At 44.1% G+C, this 26,667-nt stretch overlaps 1 protein-coding gene across 1 annotated transcript; it reads right to left on the bottom strand.

Moving 5' to 3' along the window:
• On the bottom strand, positions 1 to 26,667 carry LOC311489602 (semaphorin-6B-like; the record flags this gene model as incomplete). Its single annotated transcript, XM_084546748.1, has 18 exons — positions 1 to 986; positions 2,373 to 2,434; positions 4,052 to 4,129; positions 4,798 to 4,938; positions 6,213 to 6,389; positions 6,516 to 6,665; positions 6,899 to 7,030; positions 7,114 to 7,331; positions 7,407 to 7,495; positions 8,132 to 8,251; positions 8,473 to 8,563; positions 8,647 to 8,745; positions 10,599 to 10,661; positions 10,761 to 10,821; positions 11,919 to 12,030; positions 13,072 to 13,195; positions 26,466 to 26,544; positions 26,627 to 26,667. The coding sequence occupies 18 exons, from the start codon at positions 26,665 to 26,667 to the stop codon at positions 1 to 3; spliced, it is 2,823 nt and encodes a 940-aa protein (XP_084402874.1).

Here is a 26,667-nt window from a genome sequence, read left to right as displayed (position 1 = left end):
TCACTGGCCAGTTTGAGTCCTGTCATTGCAGTTCTTCTTACTCATCAGCTGGCTGAGATCCACAAACTCGCCCAGCTCACCTCGTTCCAGGGCCCCTCTCAGCAGAGCCCTGGTCAGCCCAGGGGTGTGTTGCTGGGACACATAAGCCTGGCTACTGTGAGCGGGCATGGAGGGTGGAGGCAGGGGGACGGGGACCATGCCGTGGCTACTGAGGATGTATCCTTCCTGGGCTGGCCAGCGCAAAGGCAGCGGCTCGCTGTACTCCACGGGGGCGCTGGGCGCTGAGACCACCCTCCGACGCTCAGGCGAGTCCTGGGGGGTCATGGGGTAAACATATTCTCCTGCAGACTTCCTGAGGGGGACTTTGGGCGTCCCCTTTCCTCCTTTCTCTTGCTTGCTCAGGCAGACATAGTGCTGACGGGGAGTGTCATTCCCTCGGCTCTCACCGTTGTGTCTACCGCCTCCACCCTGCTGGAAGAGTCTGGTGGTCAGATAGACGGAGGGCGGCATACGGCAGGGCGACCCCAATCCTACAGAACCTCCTCCCAGGTAGGTCTGGCTGGTGTCCCACCCTCCAGAGTTGGAGTCAGACAATCGCAAGCCTCTGCGTTTCTGCTGGGGCGTGTGCTCCGGTGTGGGCAGGAAACCGGGGTCGAGCTCTCCCGATTTCACCCACCCGTTGGGCATGACGAACAGGGTCTCCCCTCCCTGCGAGCAGGGGCGCTCCCCGCCTCCCTGCCGTGTCACACTCAGCACAGAGCCTCCCATCCCGCCGCCGTTGCTCAGCAGGCCCCTTTCGCGCCGCTGGATGGAGGACTGGGAGGTGTTGCCGTGGCGACGGTTGGCAGGCTTGTGGGCCATGATCCAACAGACGGCGAGGCCGGACAGCGCCGCCCCGATGGTGAATGCCGAGACTGCAGACGCCACGAGGAGGTTGAGAGAGACCAAGCTTTCTGGTTCAATCAGCAAACTCTGCTGCAGAATCCCTAAAGATTAAGAGACACAATTATGAAGATGACATTTAGTAGAACAGTCTAATGGACAACCTCCTCTCTGTGTCTGTCCACAGGGTGTACTTTAAAATGATTATTATTACACATAGCGCTATTCTGCTTCTTAACACTTTTCCTCTATTAAAACATAATATATCCAAATAAATCAATAACTACAATAACACTCATGGCTGGTGATGATCATCTTCTGCATTAAACAATATCTTCCGCGATGATTATCTTCTCTCCAGTTTGGCCTTGAGGCTCCACAAGCTCCGGGATCAGAGAGGCCTGCACTTGTCATCAGCACAGCTCAGACCACAGCAGCTGACTCTCTTTTTCTCCCCTCTTCTGATCACACTTTCCACCCTGCAGCCTGGTCAGAGAGCCTCTCCTCGCAGCATACCATTACCTCAGTGTTTCCACCCAGCTCTAATCGCTCCCATCTGCAGACACAGCAGCGCATGCTTGTCTCTGGCTCGGCCTCTCCTTCGCTTTCAGAGCTCAGATTAGAGTCTGTCAGGTCCGCAGCCTGGAATCTCTGACTTCTAGTGCTATCAGTTTCTAGCAGCGGGATAAAAGCTTGAAGCTTCTATATCAGTCCAACACAAGTGGGTCTGATGGGGGCTTACAGTGTGCTACGTATTCTTCCTCTGTTGCCTTTTGGAAATTCAGATCCAACTAAAGGGATTTTATGACTCTGAAACTGGGCTACGGCATGAGGAACAGTTCAGAAAGAATCTGCTAGAAAGGAAATAACTTTTTTTTTTCTTTGGTTTCCACTGACTTTGTGAATTTCAGGTTCAAAGAGGGCCTCTGTGGTACTGCTTACTGCTGCAGAGACATCTGAGCCTCTAAACAGAAGTGACATCATGTGACATTTTGCTAAGCTATTTCCAGCTTACTTACCAGCTACTCCATTCCTCTCTGATGTTCAGCTTTGAGAAAACAAAACCCCATAAGCAGGAGGATGGCGAAAATCCCATTCAGCAGTCTCGTGTTGCCTCTTTCACACCCTCCCTAATTAAAATGTCTCACACTGGGAGCGTTTTGACCTGTAGCTGGTGAGTCTGAAACCAGAATCCCACTTCTACACCCACCCAACTCAGCCCCTGACAAAGGCACCAAAACAAAGCTGATGTCAAGGTTGAATGGATCTTGCTTGGCTCAGGAGAACATCACACCCCAGATAATTAAAATGTGCCACATTACAGAAAATGCTGTGAGTATTCTTTCATTTGGTGGAATAGACACCTCACCTCCCCAAAATGTATAATGACAAATAGGAAGGTGTAATAAAGGATTGAGCCACTAGGCGGAGCCTGCCTTCAGTCCCCTGTACACAGTCAGAAACAACCATGTCATAGTGCTGCAACCTACCATCGCAGTCTCCTAGATGGGAGGTGGTGTTTCCGTATTCCACATCTTGTTGAAAAGGGAGCCTGCAGCCACAGAGAGATCACAGATCAGCACATCAGAGACCAACATTATTCTTTTTATCTAAACAGCATACAGAAGGAATCATGTAGTGCCTTTAATTCACTATGGCCCACTGTTATGTGATGTCTTGCGGTGCTGTAATGACCGAACAGAGGAATGAAAGAATGAATGAAAGCCTACAGTCAAATGCAGCAGAAGAATGTGTGTTACAGTGGACAAAAAATAAGGACTGACCTTTATGAGCATGCTCTATTTATGTCAAATTAATGAGGATGTTTGGTAGTTGTCATCAATAACATTGATATGGCACATACTGATGTGTCATCCATTGTAATAGGATGCCCTACTGAACCCTTCATTGATTTCTCTCCTTTCACTTTCCACCCCTCAGGGAGGTCAAATGTCAGGGTCAGCTGTACAGGTGGCGATGGGAGCTAGACGCAGGGATTGCGACACTAGGATCAATGTTTGAATTTGATACAGATAATAGTATTTTATGGAGCGAAAACCAATAATGACACTGAGTACTGGTTATGGGAATACATATTTGTCAGTAATACTGGCAGTAATTAGTTTGAACTTACTACTGTAAATTGGTAATAATCTATATTTATAATGTAAGTCTGTAATGTAATGCTGCACATACAAATTAAATGGCTTATAAATTAATGAGTATGTATAATAGGTAATCTGTGAAATAGCTCTAGTTTTAAATACATACAAAATATTTTTTACAGGAAACTGCCGTGAGATCAGTGGTTTCATGCATCACTGGAATCGGTTCTAAATTGGTACAAACATGCAGTGTTTTTTTTTTAAGAGCAGACAGACAATGTGGAAGCCTCAAACACATAAATGGTTTGGTAGTTGTGAATTCCACATGGGTCCAGTGCCACACTCAGCTGTCTGTCAGCTGAGTGGATCGTCAATACTAAATTATCAAATACACTGATCAGGCATAACATTATGACCACCTTCCTAATACTGTGTAGGTCTCCCTTGTGCCTCCAAAACAGTTGTGACTCATTATGGGTCTTCTGAGGGTGTCCTGTGGTGTCTGGCAACAGAATGTTGTTAATGGAGGCCTTTGGAGGGGCCTCTGTGGATCATCCCATAGATACTTGATTGGTTTGGGATCTAGTGAATTTGGAGGCCAGGTCAACACCTTGTGCTGTTCTTCATGTTTTTTGAGTTGTTCTTAAACCGTTTTTGTGTGTGTGTCTGAGTCAGGCTGCATCCTGCTGGGGATGGTTACTGCCATCAAGGAGTGTCATTACTACGGGGTGGGGGTGTCTGGTCTGGTCTAGGTGGGTGGTACATGTCTAAGTAACATCCACGTGAATGCCAGGTCCAAAAGTTTCCCAGCAGAGTCACAAGATGATCAATAGTATTTACTTCTCCTGTCAGTGGTTTTAATGTTGTGGCTGTGGTTTGGTACACATCGAAGTTTACTAAATAAAGTTGTGCATTTTAATCGTGTTTCATTTTGTAATCTTTATTTACTTGCACATTTTCTTGTTGTATTGCGTTCTTGGTGGCATTTGTGTTGTATTGCGTATCTACATGCAACCTGCGCTGACTCTGTTCACAGTGGGTTGTGTATGGTTCGTTGTCCTCACCGTGTGCCTGGTCTCAGGAAGGAGCAGGTGCTGCCTCTGGTCCAGCCACAGTACGGATCCCTGGAGGCCAGGCAGCTCCTGCACACACAGAAGAACATAACAAACCCAGCTTGAGAAACCAGGGAGGAAATTAATATTAATGTGGCATAGGCAGCTAGTCAGCTAATCATGTAAACAAGGAAGCTGGTAACCTGCATCATTAACACCGAAAATATGAAAGGCGTCTCCACCGATGAATGACATTTATTTGAGACATCTTTAGAAATACCAGGAGAAGCAGTGGAATGACTCACAGCAGACGCATATATTGCATTACCCTGTGTGATGTACAGCATATCTGATGTGGGGATCAAATTCACAGCTTGGAAACACATTCCTCACATGGACAGTAATAAACAAATACTTTCTCTGTATTCATAGCGAGTCGCTCTCTTAAGGCCTCTTGTGTCAAGTAAATATCATTTTCCGTGTAAAATCTCTCAGAATAAATATTAAACCAAACAAGTTGTGATTTGACATGCACACATAACACCCATTCCCTGATGACTGAAACAAAAAACAGACTTGCAAATCTTATTGGGAAGACTGCAGTGACAATGAGTGAGAAAGCACAGACAAAACAGGAGTCAGACACTAAGTGCTGCCTTGGCTAATGGCCACTATTACATTTTAACAGACCTCATTGTCGGCCAAAGAAGCATTGACGAAAAACATAAAAAAAAAAAAAAAAAGAGTGTGTCACTCACTTCATGCAGCGCGAATGTAGATGGCAGCGAGATGTGGGGACTCGGACCAGGCAGGAGGGGAAGGCCAGCAGCAGAGTGTGGCTGGCGCGGTCCAGGGTCAGAGACAAGAGCTGACGAGCCTGAGGAGAGTCCTCGCCGCACCTGGAGACGACGGGAAGACAAAGAGCAGAGGGTAAGGAAGCCAGAAGAGAGAGGACTTTGTACTCTTTTTGACCTCATATAAATCTGAGACAGAGTCAAAGCCTCATCTGCTGACCCTGCAAACAAAAAAAAAAACCTCGCCCTAACCTTTATAAAAAAAGTCTCAATATCAGAAACCTCTAGTTTTATTGAGGGCTCAAACTCTGAACTTTGTGATCGGGAGAAATAAATTCTCTTTTGAGTTAGCTGCCAGTGAAGGAAACCAGAATCCCTATGGTTTCTGCTGCCATGTTTGATGATCTTTTACCGTAATACTCTGAGTAATACAAAACAATAATAAGATTTTATATTACACTTATATTCAGCAATAAACAAGTCAACAAGTCAAACAGAGCTGAACTATTTCACTGTTCAATCAATGAACCGGTCGCCAGAAAGTTAATTCCCCTCACTATTGATTGCTACTATTATTTTCAAAACTTCTTTTTTGCAGTCATTTGTCAAGTTTAAATGCCAAATATTTTCTGGTTCCAGCGTCTTAAAAGTGCAGATTTGATGTATTTTCCCTGACGTATGTGTCAATGTGTTTGGGCACTTTGGATTGCTCAGATAAAACTATTGAAGCATGTCGTCTTGGATTGGATTATCTGACTTTAGACAAAACAATTAATAATAACCTGCAGATTATTTTTCTCTAATAATGTTGGATACAGAGGCAAGGCATTGTTACTTTCATTTTTGGCACTTATTCTTATACGATCAGGTATGACGTGGAGTATATTTTCCACAGCAGTGGGTGGGAAACTCACTAACTGCCTGTTACGCTTACATTCTTGCTCGCAACTGCTGTGGTTTGAGCTGTTTTCAGTCTGTAATCAGATTAGCCAGGTGTTGACTTGACATGGGTGGACAGAGAGATTATTGGTTTGTTCTATGAGTGATTGATAGCCTGTACTCAAGTATGCCTCGCTGCACAGGAGCAAAACTGAATGTGCTACTGTGCTGTAACTACCGCCTCAGAGGCCGATGTTGGTGCTGCTCAACAAAAATTTACATTCAATACATCAACATACCTGTAACAGATACGGTCAATGGAACTAATGAATAGAAAAAATCTGTAAAAATCAGATATTTAAATAAGTATAGCTGACACAGTGTTTGATGGAAGCAGAGCGGAGCTATTAACTAATAGCAGCTATGGTAAATTTGAGCAACATGCCAAGAATTGTAATTGATTGGAAATGATGGACAATGATCTCTTGAGTACTCCTCACTTCTCCGGGTTGAATCCCTCCACCTCCTCCAGAAACACGCTGCTGTGGGAGACAGAATCTCCGCTGGGAACCATCAGGAACTTGAGGACGGTGCCTCGGGTGGAGCCCAGGAACAAGACCGTGCGGTTCTTATGGGGGCCGGCCTCTGTGTCCACCACCATGGCTGTCAGCTGGTACCTGGATCAACACACAAGTCGATAAACATGTCAATAAAGCATGCTTCCTTTCCTGCCTGTGGGCTATTGTGCACATTTTAAAAGTGTGTGCGTGGGTGCTGTGAAACAAGTGAGTCATTCTGTGTACCGTCCCATAGTCTTGACCACCCAGGGTCTGTGTCCCAGCAGCGGAACGGTCTCGTCCATTAGTGGGTGGGTCTTCACAAAGTTCAGCACCTCATCTGGCAGTGTGGTGGAGGAGCTAAATCTGGATCCCTGCACTGCACACCCTCCGGGCCTGTAAACAGAGGACGGAGAGGAGAGTGATACAAGTCCAGGGAGATTCAGCAGGAAAGAGGATCCAGAGGGGTTCATTTTCATTTGCTGGAGGCTGAATGGTGGTGAAGTAGCAGTGTGACTGACAGTCGGAGCTCACAGGAGGAGGGGAGACAGGAGACTATGAGTGTGAGACAGGTGCTCAAGACAGCACTACTGCAGTATTCTGCTCACATACAATTTGCATAACAATACCTTGGTTTGGGCACTGCTTCGTCCGGTACAGGTGTCCAAATAGACTCTGGGGATTTTTGCTCTTTAAATCTTCCCTCAAATACGTGAGCGAGTTGCTGCATGTCGAATACACACACCGCAGAGCCAGGGATGCTGCCAGAGACGAGGGAAGAAGACAGTGGTGAGAAAAAACAATGCTTTTATATGTGGGCACGTAGTGTGTGGTGTCCTGGTACCTATTAGGTGGCGTGGAGAAGAGACCCAGGATGACATCTCGTCCCTGCATGTGGATGATGTTGCTCGTGGCGTGTAAGAGGTTGAAGTAAAAGTGGGAGTCTCCCGGGACGGAGCAGTTGAGCCGTGCCTTTAGAAATGTGGTCCACTGTTTCTCGAGGACGCGCTGAGATCCGCCCAGGTCTGCTTTACACACGCGCGCCACGCGGGACACCATCACCTAGAATGAGAAAAAGGAGCAGTTACAGCAAAACCAAAGGAGAGCAGCAGGCAAGGAGAGAAAGAATGAGAGCACCTTTTCCAGATGATGAAACTCCATGGCCATCTCTCTGAAGAAGAAATAAATATGAGGTCCCCACTCCATGGTGCTCACAAAGTAGGGCTCTGAAAAATAAAACGCGAAAAAAGGTTTTAGGCAAAACACAGTGGCAGTTATGAACAGCAGCAGCTCTGTGCCTGGGGGGTCAAACTTAATGCTGCATAGTCCCTGACATGATGCTATAATAACAGTGGCATTAACGTGAACTGCTGCCGTCCACCAGCATCGCTCATTAAATATTCATGTACTTTTTAATTTATCACTGTGGACAAAAGCATACACATTATCTGGATCATTTATTCATCCGGCACTGTCCCAGCTTTGACCTGCCCTGGTTTGTTGTTTCCTCTGTGGAAAACGGGCTTTGCTGTTCAGTCGGAGGCTTATTAAAGCCCTGAATCTGCAGAGTCTGACTAACCACAATACATCACTCTGTCCGAGCGTGTTCTACTTATTACGAATCTGTTAACTGGAGGTCTAATCATGTCTGCTTTTGCTGAATGTAGCTTATTATTTAGCCCCTTAAAATTGTCTTATTCACCTGTGAACCGCTGATGAAAAGACAGCCGCAACGGTTCAATTTTCTTTTAGTAAAGTACTGGAGATAATGATGATGGTTTCTGTTATTTGCGTCCTGATCGTCCATTGAAGGTGTCTGGCTCTGGTGGGCCATTTTTTAATGCATCTGTTTCTAAAAGTACCTCTGAACCATTTGGAGTCGTGCTTGACTGTGCGGAGGGCAGGGCTGTCGCCGAGGCTGCGATAGATCACCGCGTCGATGGCCAGGAAGTCTGTCACGGTGCCGGTAAAAAGACTTCCATCTGAAAGAGAGAGATGGGCAGAGTCGGGAATGGAGGAGATTAAGAAGGGGAAGATACAGATGGAGCGATAGCACAAGGTCGGGAAGATTAAAACCAAACAAGCAATGCAGCGAGAGGTCTGACTATAAATCATTTGTAAAGGTAAACACAAGGGCACAGACGTTTATGTGTCTGGAGCTGAAAACTGAGTCTGATATCTGCAAAACAGTAAAGAAAGCTACCTGCAAATAAAGCCACATTAGCATGCCGTGGGTCATACGGGCAGCGGGCCATCCCACTGACGGGCTCTCCCACCATTTCTAGAGTGTCTCTCTGCAACAGGAAAAAAAGGACACGGATAAACCAACTGGCACAGACGCAGAGACCGACCAGCTGACGTATAGATGGATACTGACAGTGTAGTTGGCACACAGAGGGTTGAAGGCGTTTGTTCCACACACAAACAGGCCACCGTGCTGGCTGAGCAGAACCTTGATGAAATTACGACACTCTCCCTGTAGAAGAAAAAAGAGACGAAACAAAAGGATATGATTAAAGAAGACGGAGAAAAGGCACGGGGTGATGGGACAAAGCCAGTTTTGAACCGATGCTACGCTACCACTCAGAGCAAAGAGGCTGCCAACGTTCAGTATAAACAGCCCTTAGAGGAAATAACACCCTCAGCCCCACTACATCTGCAGGAACAAATGAATGGGAGACTATAACAGGTTTCAAAGTGGAGGCTGCCGATGACACCGTTATCCCCTTGTGATAGTAGCTCACATCACTGTCGGATGACGAGAAGTTAAAACTCTAGTTTTTAAGTGTAGCTCTAAACTTTATTCATCAGAGAATCACAAGAGAAAGTGATTAAAGAATCGTTGGACATTTGTTTGAGATCCATTTTTTTTTGTGCCGCAGAACAAAAGCTACGCCTCGGGAACCAGCAGCCCATTAGCTCACCTTAGTACAAAAACTGAAAACAGGGGGAAACAGCTCATTTGTCTCCACCCAAAGGTAACAAAATCCACCAAGCAACACCTCTAAAACTCACTAATTAACACGTTATATCCTTGTTGGAGCACCAGTTGCCAGGCAACCGCAAGGGAACTCAAGGAAAGCTGCTATTTATCAAGTGCAAAGACGTCAGGTTTCTCATCTAACCTTTGGCAGGAAAGTGAATGAAATGTTTAGTTTCTTTAAAGACCTTGGTGACGTCTGTATTTCATTCGAGTGTTTGAATACATATACTGGTCATGCTGTCTCATACTGGTGTTCCTTATTGTCACTGCTGATACTAATGATATAAGTTTGCTTTCTGTTTATTTAAGCTAAATCGATTCTAAATGTCTCCTATAGAAGTGTCAGTTATCAGAAGGGAGATGGTGCTGCACATAAAAGGCCTATACAGTATCCAGACTGGTCTAATTACTGTGTTACTAGATGATAAGAATGTTGGGTTAATGTTTTATAGTTTAACTTACATGATTCACTATATTGTGTCTCTCCACCTTAGGTTCGTCTTCTCCGATTTTTGTTCCACTTTTATCACAGCTTTAATCATTTTTTTTCACCCTTACATCTTCTCCTCTTTTCATCTGTGTTGTTTGAAGCGACGCCTCCCTTTTTTTCCTTTTGTTGTCCTTTCCACCTCATACACCTCCACCACCTGGTGGCTGCCCTGTCCTCCTTATGCGTTTCTTCCTTTCCACCCACTCACACTCATCCCATCTCATCTCTATACCTCCCTTCCTCAGCTCATTTCAATTACAGTTTCCTCCCCGAGGCTGTGTCACTCTCTCTGCTCAGTTTGCTCTATAATGTTTCCCATTGCCTTTCTATCTTTTTTTTTTTTTTTTTTTCTCCACCCGGTTCTGCCCGGATTGCGTTTTGCCAGCGGCGTTGTAACATTTGTGCAATAAAACCTGTATTTTTCGGTTCCACCTTGTCAACCAGGCTACCGTCCCATCAAATCTTTATCTTTTGTTGATTTGATCATACTACACAGCACTGTCAGCTATCGTCTCATATAGAGATATAATTGTCCCACTTTCTCGTCTTCCCCACAGGCGGTCTGTGATGTATATGCAGAAAACTGGCACAGTGCAGGTGTGAGTAAAGGAAAATAATAATAAAAAAAAAGCTTCACAGTCATCTTTAGGCTCGGGTAACGTTTCACCGAGCTCGATCAAGTGATGTGCTGATTGTGTATCAACCAGATCAAATTTGTGTAAATACTGCGTGCAGGTGCACACAAAGGAAATAAGGCTTCTGTAGCAGCTGTTGTGTGTGTCTATCCGTGTGATAGCATAGAAACCATTGATGCAAGTGGGGATCTCCAAGCCAGTGTTGTGTGTGGGTATTTTACCTCATGTTTGCCCTTCATCCGACACACCCGGATATCATTCTTATTGGATTCCCATGTCCTTTTCTGGAAACAGACAAACCACCATCTCGTGAACATTTCCATTTAACTGTGTGTGTGTGTGTGTGTGTGTGTACGTGAGTGTTCAACCAGAATGAGTCCTACCTTGCTGAAGAACATCTCATCACCTGCCATGTTATCCAGCTCCACTCTGTACAAGTCATCTCTAGAAAACACAAAACACCCCAAATCACTCCTAGCAATCACACATGTGAAAGTACGAGTAGCAGCTAAAGTGATTATTTATCACTGTCTTACTTGGATTATTTTTAGTTTTTGTAATAAATATTGAGTTTTTGTAATTCTGTTTGGGAAAGAGACACGTCAGACAGTCACACAATCAAGAAGACATAAGGCAATATACGTTTTACCATACAAAGTTGAGCTTAAGTATTTATATTTGTCTGAAGATTTTTTCTTTTATTTTCATAGACTCTCTCTTGGCATTGTGAGTTCAGTGGTGGTTTTGTCTTGGTGAATAAATTCAACACAACAGCCCTGGCGTTGTTTATTTCCAGTTTCATTTCCAGTATATCTGATAAAAAAGACTATTTTATTGTTCTCTTAAAAAGGATTTTTGTTAGACTTCCGCCTCTTTATTGTATTTTTTTGTAGAGGGGGGAAGCAGGGTAACAGGGATAAATACATTTTGGTCAAACAGGCTGAAGCCATGAAATTGAAAACGTTTTTTTGAATCATACAATGATCCAGTTACATTGGGTGGGTAATGTTATGTATTTGTGGTATTCATTTGGTAAGGGTATACCGGGAATTTGCTGGAGGGATTATATATATATCGACTGGCCTGGGACATCTGAAATTCATGCTTAGCCTGTCGCCACTGCAACCTGACTTCGGATAAGCACTTGAAAATGGATGGGTTTATTAGATGAGTTTATTAGTCTTCATTTGAGCATGAGGAATACAGTTTGCAAACCCCTCTATTATGTCACTGTCATAAAAAAGATTTGAAGTAAAGTATGTAAGTGAATACTTTATCACAAGAGGATCCGATCTGGACCATGTGCAGCTATTTGCTCATCACTGCTTTGAAGCAATTCTTATTTGTCCGTGTGCAAGAGATATGTGGACAAACAGTTTCTATTTGACATTCAACAACAAGACCAGACACATCATCACTCGCAAACTGAATGTCCTCTGCCGACTGACAGCAGATGGGAGCTGCAGAATCAAATGAAAGCAAAAACATATTAATGCGAACACGTCAGTAACACACAGTCGGAGGCGGTTGCTGTTGGTTACCTGGCTCCGATGTAGAGCGTGCGGTTGACTTGGAGGATCGTCTGGATGTGCAGTTCCTGTCTTTGAGCTGAGCGATGAGCCCTGCCCAGGAACACTGGATATCTCCTCACCACTGACATGAACACACAGACAGAAAGGTGGTGAATATTTCTCAAAAGGTGCTGGAAATGAAATGCCTTGCTCAAGGATTGACAGCTTACGAACGGGCACTTTCTCCATCTATTGTACTGTATTTACCCAAAGCACTCAGGCAGGCAATAAAAAACCTTTTCTAACCCTTGCTTTAATAATGTCTTCACTCATTCTTGGTGCTTTTGTTTCGGAAAACAAAGATAATGGACAGATATGAACTGTGGAGCAGTTAAAGCACACTCAAACACTTTTATCTCCTAAGTGCTTTTTTAGCTGTAGTTGATGCATGCAGTTAATAATAATGAGGAAAACGGGGTGCAATCACTATTTTTATGATTTTATTATGAAGCAGGCATTTCCTCCCTTTCTCCCCTGCATTTAAAATAAATCTGAGAATACAGATGAGGTTGAGAAAGAAGGTGGCAGCAGCAGATTACGAGAAAGTTTCTAAGTGGAAGTCTCCACGGGGAGCCCTCATCATGTGAAGACAGATTGGGAAAATGTCTCACTGTCCTTGACAACAGGGAAGAGAGAGAGAGGGCGTAGAGATCCATCTCCACCTGTCTCCCCCCTTTTCTCTCTCCCACCACTCAACAGTGTCTCTTGTCGTCTGTATCACCCCGCCCAATCCAACTATCTCCCGCTTTTTCTTTTATCTTTCTGCACCTCTCAAGATTTATAATGATCATTTCTATCTCTCTCATTTTGTTCCTTTCTTCCTCTATATCTTCCTCTCTCTCTCTCATATTTATTCATTTGCTGCGCTGCCACAGAGAGATGGAGTGAAGTTTCTTTATTTATCTGTATGCCTTCGGTAGCTCGAAAGCGGCTCCACGCCAAGGCTCTGACCCTTGACCCCCGATTTCCACATCCACCACGGAGTCATTCATCAATGCTGCACACACGCACACACTCGAGCTCCAACACACATGCGTGCGTGCACTCACACACACACACACACACACACACACGTACGTACACACTCACAAACCCCCCACACAAGGAGGGAAAGGACACATACCCTCTACGGGGACGTAGCTGAGCGGACTGGGTTCCTCTGGGAATGAGCCATCAGCCACTTGAAGCAGCAGGAGAAGAAATGTGAGGGGAGGGGCCACGGTTGCCATGGCAGCTGCACACATGCACTGTTAACAAAGAGAGAGGAGAGAGAAAAATTATCATTGTGCACTGTATATGTCTGCATGTGTGTGCATTAGTGAGAGTGCACGATTGTGTGCCTATTGAGAATTTGACAGATTTTTCAGTTCAGAGGAACTGACCAGCGTGTGTGTGCTCTTGTTTTTATGAAGTTGTGGGAGCCAACTTTTTAATGGAATACTAATGTTGTGGGACCATTTTGTCCTTGTGGAGCCCTGAGGGGCACAACAGCTTGAGAGTTCAGTTCTGTTAAGACTGCCGAAGGTTACATTTAGGTTATGGGTAGGGTAACGAGCTAGGGAGTGCATCACATCGATGGAAGGTCTTCACAGAGACAGAAACACAAGTTTGTTTGAGTGTGTGCGTTTGCGTGTGTGTAAGTGGTGTGGAAATGTGAAGACAGGGTCAGAAGTGCAGCAGGTTGCCTGCTGCCATAAACCTGCATTCAGCAGGGAGCTAATGTGTTTCTATTGTCTGCTCCAGAGATGTAACAGGAATCTATTGTCAGAAATGTCACTCCATTGTCAAACAGTGTGAACTGAAGGGGATTCTCGCAACCATATGAAGCACGAGAGACAAAACATTCACAGGGTTACACAGTCACAATGGGGGGCTATGTTCCTTTCACTAATTGTGTTTCTGTACAGACACAAAAAGGCAATATAACTGGTAATTAGGCACAAAAAGGGGATATCTGGTCTCTATCAACCAGACAACGAGAGTAGATAAAGGAGAGATGAAGGGAGTGACTGGGGCAAGCTGGACAATGTCTTTCTACAGGTCAAAAGTCAAGAATGCCCTAAAGCATGAACAAGCCAAACGGAGCAAAGAGTAACCTGACGGGCCAGATGGTTTGTTACCACAGCCTGTGTATGAAAGAGGAACGTAGCCATAGAGACATCACCCACTGGTTTGGGGGCTTCTGCTTTCAAGCCTCGAGTTTGAATGTGGAGGATGGATGGATGGATGGATCTGGCTGAGAACCTGAGGATTGCTTGTCAATCACTCCATACCAGACATGTCAATCAAGCCAGGCAACCCCCATAGATACCTTTCTTTGAGGCGGCGTAACATCTATTAATTATAGAGTTATAGAGAAGGAGGACAAGCAGAGCAGATTGGGTTGAAGTGAATTTAGCTCATGACATAACAATGGCTTGTGGAAAGAAAATGTGTTGATGTTTTTGTCAGAATTAGCATACAGTGATCGTCATTGCGGTTTAAGCCATTTCTACAACAGTACACTTTTTTTTTTACCTGGTTGCTACATCACTTTTATTACAATACAGTCAATGTTGGTTACAACAAACCTCCTGAGGAGTAGTCCTTATAGAAACAGCCTGAGAAAGGGCAGGTGATTGGATGAAGCGTCTGTCTACCACAAGCTAAACACAATTAGTCTGCAGCTTGACGAATGCAGCCATGTTATGCATGTCAGTAGATGATTCTCAGTGTCTTCATAAAGGAAAATATTAAATAAAAAAACAATCTTAGGACAATTTGTCATCACACCTAAATCACACCAATAGCTTCCAGTAATTCCTCACAGGAGAAACTGTACGGATCAGCCACAAGCGCAGATCTTGGGGAGTGATAAGATGGATTGTTGTTTGATGTCATCTCTCTAGAATCAGCTGCTTTGCATCGTGAATCATATAGATTTTGGTCTGTCTATAGCTCAGAGCCAAAAAAGACTGATATTGTGGAAGATGCAAAAATACTAACTACCTAACTGTACAAAAAACAAGACTCTAATGTCATACTAGCTGCTCTATCAGTCTGCTTTGAGCTCAGAGCTGCTACTGTCAGCTGGCTAATGAGCAGATATTATGCGCACTATGTGTGATGCTGTTCATGTTCACCCTTTTAATTTAGCATTTTAGCATGCTAACATTTGTTAATTAAGACTAAAACCAACGCACAGCTGTGGCTGATTCGAACGCCATTACTTCTGCAGGAATTTAGTCATAAACCAAGGCAGTGAACCAAGAGAAAATCTGTGCTGATGATAGAGTTTTATAATCAGAAGATCACCAGCGCCAGGCCATTAGGACGCACAGTGAGATAAATATGACAGTCTGTAACAGATACCATGAAAATCCGTTTAATAATCGTTGAGATATTTCCCTCAAAAGCATCCACGTTAATGCCATGCTGGCTCTGGAAGGAAGGTCAGGAGATCACTTAAATCATTAGGATTCATTATCCGGGGACCACAAATGTCTGGTTAAATTTTCATTACAATCAATCCGGTCATTACTGACATATTTTAGTTTGGACCACAGTAATGGACCAACGGACACACTGAAATGTCCATCTTCACAGCCGCAACATACCTGCATAAAGGCTGAAACTGTCAAAAACGAGCCTTCGTCCCATATATCAGAATCTAGTGCAGCTATAAAACCAAGACAGTGGAATAATGCTGCTACACGCAAGTTACTGCCAGACGTAAATTGAGGCTGCCACACCACGAAACACATGTTTGAATGAGGGATTATTTCTCGAGCATTTACTCAAAATGTCCGTGCCTCAGCTGCACATGCTTGTGTGTCAGTACGAACTGTCACTGATGTGAGAGTACTTTGAAAGGGAAGAGGCGACATAAAGAGAAGGAAAGAAAAGACAAAATGAAGAGAGCACAAAGGGCGGAGTGCTCGGCTTTCGTCTTGAGCTGCAGAAAGAGCCGCTGAAATCTTGGAAAATGTGAAATTTGATGGCACATAAATGAAAAGAAAGGTTAGAAACTGCAGAAAAGATGTGAGCAATATCGGTGCTGCTCCCTTCAAATCAACCTGAATGCCATGTTCCATGTTTCCCCCAACCCCCGCTTGTTTCCTTTCATCTGCCATCTCTCTACCTCCATCACCCACCTCCTCCCTTCATTTCTCTCTCTATCTCTCATCTTGTCTGTTCCCAGATACAAAAAAAAATAATGTTTTCAGTGAAGGTAGAGAGGTAGATGTGTTGGTTGCTAAGGCGATGACAACTGCTATTTGAAGCACACAGATGCACCCAGATGTAACACACACATACTGGTGTATGTAAGCACAGTCACCTGTGTTGCCAACACTTCAGACTCTGTGTGAAATGGAGTGACAAGCTGTTTGAAGACATCAGCTAGGTGATGTGCGCTGGAGACTATACTCCATGGATCACTTCAAATGAAATTGTAGCCCAGAGATTGCAGGTTTGACATCGCTAAGCCTTCAGCTCATCAGACGTATTGGGCGAGCCTTGAGGGGGGCTGGAAGGTTTGTTTCATCTGACTCTCCACTGGGATTCCCTCGACTGGAACCGATTGAGGTTTAGGGTCAGCCTCATTTCATTATAGCCGTTTCATTCTAAAACCTAAAATGAAATTCTGTTGTCTTGTGAAGGGTGAAAGGATGGATACAGGGAATTAAATGAAGCATGTGTTCCAGTGATTTGGACAAGCTTTGCCACAACAACCACGATAGCTTCGTGTTGTCAAGAGTCACAACGCACATATTCTTCATAAGTGTGATTTATACACATTACAGAGAGACGTCTAGAAATCCAATAAGAAATTATTAGATTTGAGTCTCCTAAGTAGTTTTTAGTAAAGTAATCCAGTGGCAGCAGTTCGCATATTTATGCCACACTGCACCCAGTAGATGATAACAGATAATTCAGCATATTGAATGTTGCCAAATTGCAGAAATGGAAACACGTACAGGCATAAATGTAGCTCACAGCATTTCATGTTATTTAAATTTCATGAAAGTTAATAATTAAATAAGGCAAATAAGAACAAAATCCATTATTTAAAATCTTAATTTCTAAATATAATACATTAAATGTCACACACCATTTTAAACAGCACCAAATCTTTTGTTGGATTTTACATAACACTTTTTCTTGGTGCCTTTAAACTTCTTTCCTCTCTAACACACGCCCACAAACACACTTGCAAAATGCTCATGCGACATACTAAAACCCTGCAGCCGATCATTGATGGACCCTCCTCATTAGAGTGCATATTGATTAAGGTTATTGATCCATAAGATAAACCATCGGATCTGGGCCAAGGCCAACATATTAAATCTCTGCTGCTGGCCAGTGCCATGACAAAAGCAGTATTTTCAATGCTCTGGGCTATGAAAAGAAAAAAAGAAAAAAAGGTTTGTGGTAACGCTTTGACGTTCGGTTATCAAGGTCTCTGAGTTTTCCCAGCTGAGCCAAAAGACAGAAGAGGGAGATGAAGGATAACAGTCAGAGGTGGTTTCATTAAAAGACAAAGAAGAGGAAGACAGATACCGCCTGCTACAGACTTCCAGCTCATCACGCCACAAAAAACAGACTGGTGACAGAATGAGTATCAGGAAATCAAGGGAGGAGAGGCGAGTGAGTGGAGAGAAGAAAGGGTGTTATGCTATTTGTGTCAGATCATGTTGGTGTGATAGGATTAAATGGTGTGACACCTACACTGTTATCATGGGATGCATGTAATGATGGCGACAGCCGCACGATGTAATCTAGCCTCATCAGGCAACCCATTAGCAAATCACCTGCTAACACCCACATAATTAGCCAATCAGCAGGCCATCTAAAGGAGCGTACACACCTGCTTTCACCTCTTATCACTTTGTCCACATGTTTCAGCAGAGACTGGGCCGCTTTCTCTGCTCTGCTCTTCTCCCACCGCCACAGTGGATCTGACGGGAGTGACGGCATGCTGGGAATTTCAAAGCAACGCCCTGTATGTCAGCGAGCTATGGGAAAGTCATCTATTCCATGATTATCTATTTAATATTTACCCATTATCCCATCCTAAAATGCCTCGGTGGCCTTTAGTGTATATTGGACATGTTCATATTTGCAGACGGCATCTCAACTATTAAAGCCGCTGAGCAAGATCAATACACTCTCATCCTGCAGAGCAGCATCCCTATCCACGCCAAGGACCATTTACTGACCACGAGAAAAGGCCTAAGCAGTCCAACAGATGCACAGCTAGTCCTACCCAACCCAGTACGAGCACTGTTATCAAGAGCCTTGACCTCTGCTCCACCCATCTACATAAGAGACATTAATTATTCTTTTGATATGTGCGTGTGAGACAGAAATCAGGCCCATCTTTTCATGGCGCTGTCATTTCGACTCATCGCTGTATCTGTAGACGTATTTTGTGATGAGCTGAATCGGCTGTTGTGATCAGGTCTACAGGCAAAATCTTTCAATCTCTCTCCGTTTCTTTCCCTCCGTCCCTCGCTCCTCTGTTTGGCTGCTGCAGCCACTCCACTCTGTGCCTTTGTTACCGTAGCAACCAATAGCAAAGCTAGGCAGAGATGTTCTGTTGCAGTAGATGTAAACGCGAGGAGGGCGGGTCCGCCCTCTAACACATACATACACACATAGCAAGTAAACACACACATACACACATGGTGCACACACTCGAGAATTAACCTGAATACATACACATGGATATGAGTGTGCAGGAACATACATGGACATGAATATAAGGAGGTGGGGGTTCCCGATCTCCCCGCAAGCAGGGGGGATGGGGTAGCTGCAAGCGTCTTCTCTCCACATTATCCACACACCTCATATGAAATCAGCAGGTCAAGAATAGAGCATAGTCACTGGAAACACAGGGATGTTTCTTTATTACACTTTTACTTAGAAAGCATCTCTCTACTAAGGTTTATTTAAATGGCATTTCCATTTCAAAGATGTAATTTTTCAGCTGAATCAATCAAGATGAGAGAGCTACATTAGTGATTATTTTTCCTTGTGCATGTAAAAACCTTAATACACATTGTTGGACACAATGTAAACTTTAAACCCAACAGCATGATTTTGATCAAAAGAAATATATGTGAAAAAAAAACTCATTGCAAATCCTCAGCTCGATTGTCACGTCAGGTTGATTTACAGTCCTAAACAAGATGGATCAAGAAAGGTGGAATTAAAAACAAAAAATTGCAAACTGCACAATCCAGTCTTCACGCAACAATACATCGGCATCGACGACTCGGCCGAAACTGAATTCTCTCCGCCCTGTTCTCATTTGCAATTCGCTTCTTCTTGAGGACAGTATGCAGGTTAAAGCCCGGAAATAAGTAAGATGGCCTGAGGGTGGAAACGCAGACAAGGGCTAAAACGGGAGAAGTGGGTCACCTTCACACTTCAGCACTCCACCCGACGAGTGCGATCGTTGCATTAATAGACTTAACGCAGATAGATCCAGTGGAGATGAAAAGGGTGCACGCTAAACAGGACTCGGTTCTGAGCCCTTCTTTGTGGTATTTATGCTCGGGGAACCTGCTGGTGAAAGTCCAGACAAACATTGTATGACTGCACAAAATAACTCCATCAGCACCACCAGGACGTCCATCATGATTATGAAACATATGTTAGAGTCTGGTGTCTTGCCTCATGCTTTAAGACAACAATGCAAAGTGAAGGATTGTCTCAACTCATGAAGGCTTTTTCAAATCAACACCATGATATTTCAATGGAAAACTGTATCTTGAAGTGAAACTACCGTAGAGTAGACCTACCCAGTGACTCAGTTCACATAGAAACAGTGGCCGTCTAACATACAGAATTACACAGGATAGAGTATCTCTAACATGAACGTTAAAAGAACTGTCTGGATCTGTGGGAGCACGGATTCAGTATCAGTGCTTGCTATTATTCCTTTCCATCTTATGTATTTTTTTAAATTTACCAAAAAAAAGAACATAACACATTAAAAATGTGCTGAGATAGAAGTTCAAGAGAGAAGTTCGGGATTCTCTCGCTCCGACAAACAAATGAATCTAAAGCTTCTGGATGGGGTAAAAGTTAATTTGGTGATGTCTTCTGGTGACATCTCAGAGATATATGTTAAGACTTCAGTCAGCAGACGGGTTAGCTTAATGCAAACACTTGGAAACAGCCTCCTCTAAAGAAAACCAAAGCATAAAAACAACAGTCACGGGGTTTTGTGCTGGATGTTGTCTCGGCTGCAAACCATAACTATGTTGACTGTCATCTGAGCACAGCTTTAAAATCATGGCTTTTTAACACTTTGACTATAAATGGTGAGCTTTAGTGGTGTCAGCAGATGGATATTGTTTAGCTTTTGACAGGTTTTGTGCTAAGCTAAGCTAACTGGTTGCTGTGGTGTACATACATTTTAACCTACAGACACAAGAGTGCTGTCAGTACTCTAGCAATAATTCCCAAACCTTGGGAATCACTTCATTTGTAGTTTGTACTTGCAGCACGATTGGCAAATCCCTGCACACTGCTGTAACTGTAATTTTATGAATTACATGTGCCAGTATGGTTGGCTGGGTCTTAAGAGTTTGATCCAAGTTGGATTTTCTACTGTGGGAATAACTGTTTGTGAATCTGTCCAGAACAAGCAGCAGTGCAGGTCGAACCACATAGTGTCAGGGCAAACAGGTTGGAATGAAGAAATCTAAAAACACGGATATTTATTCAGATACACGGACCTGTTTGCATGCACTCATATACAAACATGGGAAAGAGCAAAAAGGGCCCGCAGACACACAGAGTCATGCGCTCTTCAGCCGTAGAATCATTGTGTCAGGTCTTTATCTTATCGAGGCGGAGGCGATATTCCCTCAAGTGGCTCCCTGTCTCCCTAGAACAGGTCTAATCAGAGTTAAGGGAATCTGTCTTTTGCTGTTAAATATCCAAAAATACCTTTCAATCCACGGGGTCATTTATATGCTAATGCAAAGGTTAGCTCTGAACAAGCCTTTGACGCAGCTGTAAGGTGTGAAAGAGGAATACGATACGAAAGGGGAGAGACCAAGTGAGACTGAAGGTGTAATGAACGAGGGAAATGAGAAGATGGTGGCCGAAAGAGTGGAGAAAGGAGAGGAGGAGGAGATGGAGAGAAGGAACAGAGACACGGAGGAAGAGAGATATTCCCCTGGGCGAGTGCCATAGGTAATTAAAATAGGATGGACAGAGCTGGAGTCTAGCCAAAGAGAGCTCCATCTCCCCTCAGACTTCTTCCCCAATCAGGCCTTCTGCCTAAAGCCAAATTGCTGCAAGTGACAGACACACAGTAGCCTATGAATGCAGTGAGTTATCAGCTTATGGATAATGCACATGTACACACAGTGGGATAAACAGCTCCGAAATGTAGGAACAAAGCAACCAAACACTCACAAATGAAAACATTTGAGCTACAAAAACAGCTAATGCATAGGTAATGGTGGAGCTGAAACAAAAATGTTCCCCCGGAAACACACACACACAGACACACACACACACAAACGTTTAAGGTGCTGTACAAAGCTGCAGCAAGGGCAAACGTTACTAACCAGAGTTTGACTGCAGTAAGCACATATACATTCACTGCACAGCTCTGAGCTAGAGGCGAGCGCATGAGTATGCAGTGCACACCCTCAGACACACACTATGAGCACAGAGTCAAACGCACGCACACACCGGAGCGTACGACGGCGATGAAGACGCAGTCTAATTACACGACAGTGGCAGGAGTTTTTGATCTGTGAATTTGACCTGTTTTGAAATATCATTATCAGTTCGTTTGGTCCCACACTGTTAATGGCGCACTTGGTACTGTACAAGGTAGTCTGTGACATCTGTCCCTGCGGAGCATACATTCTTTTTCTCAACCACATATTAAGCTAATTGAGTATTTTAAAAAAAAGTCAGAAAATCACCCTTTTCATGAAAATAAACTGTTACTAGTAAGAAATACCAGTTTTACTTCATTTTGTTTGCCTTGTGTGGCTCAACGAACCAGAGTCCAACAAATACCTGCCTTTCATTTTTCCACCTCAACAAAGACTATGCTAAATAGGGTGTGCTAATGTCTGAATGTGGCAGCCATTACCATATATCTCATGGCCCGTTAGTGGCTTCTCTTACGCCGGTGTAGAAGGAGGCTGAAAGGTAGCTCATATTCTCGACGTGTTGTTCTTTGTTTGTCCCCAGTAAATATAGCTCTTTTGGCAGAAGCCTGCAAAGAGGATCATAGCTCACAATAGGTGGTCTACACACAACAGATATCAAAATGCCAAAGAACCTGCTCGTAGACTGACATGTGCACATGTGCGCGCGCAGGCGCACACACACACACAGTCGTACAGCATAAACACCCATGCGCAGACGTGACACCTCCCCTGAGGACCGTCTCTCCTCCTTGCAGGTATAATTGTGTTTCTGCTATGCTTTGCTCCTCTCCTTTCAGTTGGGACTGGGCCCCAGATGAAAAGGCGGAATTAAAAGAGAAAAGTTGTGTTTGTTCTGAAGAAGGAATGGGTGTCTGAGAGGACAGGAAGGCGAGAGAAGATTAGCCGTAACAAAGCTTCATCAGGCTACAAAACCATCTCGAGTAGCTGGGAGACAAAGGACTCGCATGCCTTTATCTCCCAATAAAAAAAAGTCTTCCAAATCTCTCTGGCTAAGCTGCCATAACTAAAGCCTGCTTTTGGCATTGGCACTCACTGAATTTATCGCAAACAAAAGCAGCAAACTAAGAGAAGATAGTGCTCAAGATATATATATAAGATATATATATATGTATATATAGCCCCATTTACTCTGTGCAAAGAAGTAAAAAGTCAAGTGCCTTTGTGGTGGCATTTGAGAAAAGGTTACTTGGCTATTTGCTTATCTTGTTTGTGTGTCCATGCGGATGTGTGCGAGCGCTTCAGTGAGAGCATGAAGTGGATGGTCATTTTCTCACTTTGCAATTTTGTGATGCAAATGGGATCACAGAATGTAAGAGATCAGACCGTCTCTATCTTCCTGAGTTGAAACAGCTGTGATATCGCTCACACCCCAATTGCCAGGCAGTTAAAAGAAAGAATAATTTAGATGCGAAGAGATGGGTTCGTTGGAGAGACAAACTGTTTATGACCTTAACACACAATAGAACACACACACACGCAGCACAGAGAAAACATGCATGTGAGCAGCCTAAACAATCGCACCTTAACGGACTGTGCAGGCATCTGTCTGACCCCGGGGTGAGGCGGTATCAGAGGTGTTGTAAAGTTGATGCAGAAGTAGAATGATACAATGGGAAATGAGCACACGTGTTACCATGTCATGACGACACAATGTGCACATGGATGCACAAAAAAAAAGAAGCTGCACCTCAGGGGAGGAATCAGCAAAGTCATGAAGTCATAAAACCGAAGATACACGGCCACTGTGAAGTATACGAGGGATTTGTACATGAAAACAACTGCAAGGTATTTTAACATGCCGCATGTGGCTGATGCATCGACCAAATCCACATCTGAACATCTTACATTTTATGGCACCATGGACAATTTACTGCAGAGTCTGACACAGGTAAAGCTCCTTCAGCTTGTGTGGTAACCATTACCTTGCTTCTTTCTTTTTCACACATCTGGAAAGAATTCCTAGAAAGGGCCATTTAAGCTCCCGAGAGCCTCTCACATCAACACAGAGAAGGTTTGCATTAAGGAGTTTATTTTAAATACCTGTCATGGGATAAGGGTTAGCTTCTGACAGGTAAAGAAAGCAGGCCCGCATGACTCCTGACCCCATGGCCCTTTTAATCTTGCAGAGTGACTCCCTGAGGTCCAGGCTCTGAAGACCCAGTACCCAGCATGCCTAGCCCCTTAGATCCTTCTGATTTCACTGCCCCGAGGTCTGTGAGCTTCAACACCCTTTTGAAGTGCCGATTTTGTTCTAAAGAATCCCACCAAACCCCACCACCAGATAAACATGGGGTGCCATGTGTGAAACTGGAGCCTCAGAGTATGCTATATCTAGCTGCTTTTTAGGAAAATAAGCATTTCTTCAAATCACCAGGCACTGGGCTTTCAACTTTGTTTCATGATCACATTAGCAAATAACCCTGCCTACTTTTTGACACGGAGGAGGCGGTTACTGTTAGGGCAGGTGCGAGTTCATACAGCAACTAGTGATGAACTTGAAGTTTGTCCAAACACTGTGAGTGTGCGTGTTGACATTCCTCCATAAGCAGAACAGTGGGTGGCAGGTATGTCCAGACTGTGTGAAAACAGCGAAAGCAACAGTGAGTGTAGGTAGAGCGACTGACAACATCACAAGCTATTGCACGAATTTTTTTCTCACCAACCCAGACGTGTTGTGTAGGAAACGTCTACGAGGTTGCCAGTACAGAAACAAGCCGATCCAATTAGAAAACTACTGGTTTAGCGGCGGCTCATAGCCGCACACTGTTTGAACCAGGAGTGTTTGACTGTTCCTTTCTGTGTACCAGAGGTAAAGAGAGGCAATTTGTCGCCAATTGCTTGACGTGTTCTCTTGCCAAGAGGAACGGAGAAGCTGTTAGATAACATCTCTCTCCGTCCAACATCTTCTCTGTTTGTCTGTTTCATCTCACTCTATGTAACGCGCACACAGGAACTCAAACTGTCATTCTACACATTTATAGAAACGTGCTCCTCAGCAACCCCAGCATACTGATCTGCTTTTGATTTACTCTCTTTGTGGTGGGCTGAATTATACTGTAATCCAATCAAATTTTTTTTTTCCGTGCTTGAGATGCCCTGTTTGCAGCTTAACATATGTGATTGAATAGGGTCCTGTGTGATCAATAGAGCTCATTAAATGTCCCTGTGGGCAGTTGTCTTACCCCGGGGCTCTCTTAGATTGCTTTTTACCTGCTGCCTGCTTTGCCTTATTGCTTCAAGTGGTTCTAACTTTGTTTACAGCATAATTAATTTTATAATTGAATTCCTCAAGCCTGGCCTTTGCTTGCTGTTTTCCTAGATGTAGATTGAGGTATCCATTTGGTAGCCTCCAGTATACGGGCTGTGGGTGTTAGATGGCCTTTGGCGTAGCTGTATGTTTGGGATGGGCGGCCGTTAGACGGACTTCCAAAGGGAGGCCAAGGGAAACAGTGGCTGCACCTGTTGTTCCCTGCCGTTGCTGTTTGGTGGGGTTAGCACCTGCTCGCACGGCTGCTGTGTGGCTGTCTGTGTGGGCAGCAAGGATAACAGGGAAACCATTCACACCCCCTCAGACTGCTGTCTGCAGCCCCTCTCCCTCAACGCTCATTCACTCCGCGCTTTCGTCTTCATCGTTTCTTTTACTGTCTTTTTACATTCCCTGCCAATCCCCCTGTAGCCTACAGTATATCTCTGATTGCTATCTGCCACACTTTATCCTTTGTATACCCAATCCGTCTGTCTCTCCATCTCCTCCTCCCCCCTGCTCCTTTCATTTATTTTTTTATTTTTTTTTTTTTGTCTCCAGCCAACTCTTTTTTTTCTTTCAACACACAGAAACACAAACATAAACCACAGCAGCTGGGAGCTGTTGTTGGCCTTCTGTGGAACTTGATAGCTTTTAGTATGAAGGACGAAGTTGTAAACAGCAAATTATGTAAACTGTAACTATTAAATCACTTCAGTAAGGGCAGGGATGGCAGTGAGTAAACATGTAACTTAGGCCATAGAGGTTTGCGAGTGTGCAGTGTGGTAATGGGCTATTTAGGTGCAAAGTTAATGTAACTGGAAGAGATATATTTTGTCAGTCTGTGGATCTGTAGTGACAATAACAGTGATGTAATAAAACACTGACAGACTGGTGTCCATCTCTAAAACACCAACAGCCACGTATTTTTTTTTTCATATTTATTGTAACTTTCCTTCAATTGTTTACTCTGTGCATTTATTGCCTGTGCATTTATGCTGACACTCCACTGTGAGTGAGTAATGACACAATCAATCCCTTTTATGGCTTTCAAATCATCACATGTGACCTTTACTCTTCTTAACAGAAAACCTTAAGCAAACATTTAATAACAAAAGGCATTAACTGACGCAGATGAGCAATAAAACATGTCATTATGCGCCTCGTTTAGATCCCGACCTGTGGTCCAGGTTTGATCCAATGAGAATTGTATACAGGCTTATTGCAATGCAGTGTTTGTGCTGTGAGCTCTTTTTGTGGGGACATCAATTAGATAATATAAGCATTTTAAGACACTATGCAACACGTGAAACAACAACGACATGCAGCAAAGATGTGCACATGCCGCACACATGATAATAAATCCACAAACTTGCAGCAGACACAAAGACCAGCTCCTGTCCACAAAGGTCCAGACGGTGCCAAACGCGCATCTACTGGCAAACCAAGAGGACTAATAATGCAGCATCACGTTTGGTCGCACTAATAAAATTGCGCACATATACCTGTTCGTCCCGTACACCACACTCCGTCTCCCCTCACACATATCCGTCTCTAAATCGCACCATTTGGCACACTCACCGCACCAGATGGCCAGGTATGGGAGGCTGATGCAAGTGCCAGTCGCCAACTCGCCTTCTCCGGTCGCTCTTTTTCCTCTGTGTGGAGTAAAAGGGTGATGGATACCACAGCTATCGGTATCCAAAGCGTCTCTGAAACAGCGCTCCTCAGCCGCACCTCACCTGTCTCTTCCCTCTACGGTTCCTGCGCGTCGCCGTAGCAT

This window comes from Chelon labrosus (genome assembly GCF_963514085.1).
Source record: "Chelon labrosus genome assembly, chromosome: 6".
Taxonomy (NCBI): Eukaryota; Metazoa; Chordata; class Actinopteri; order Mugiliformes; family Mugilidae; genus Chelon; species Chelon labrosus.
This window is presented reverse-complemented; position numbering and strand designations above follow the sequence as displayed.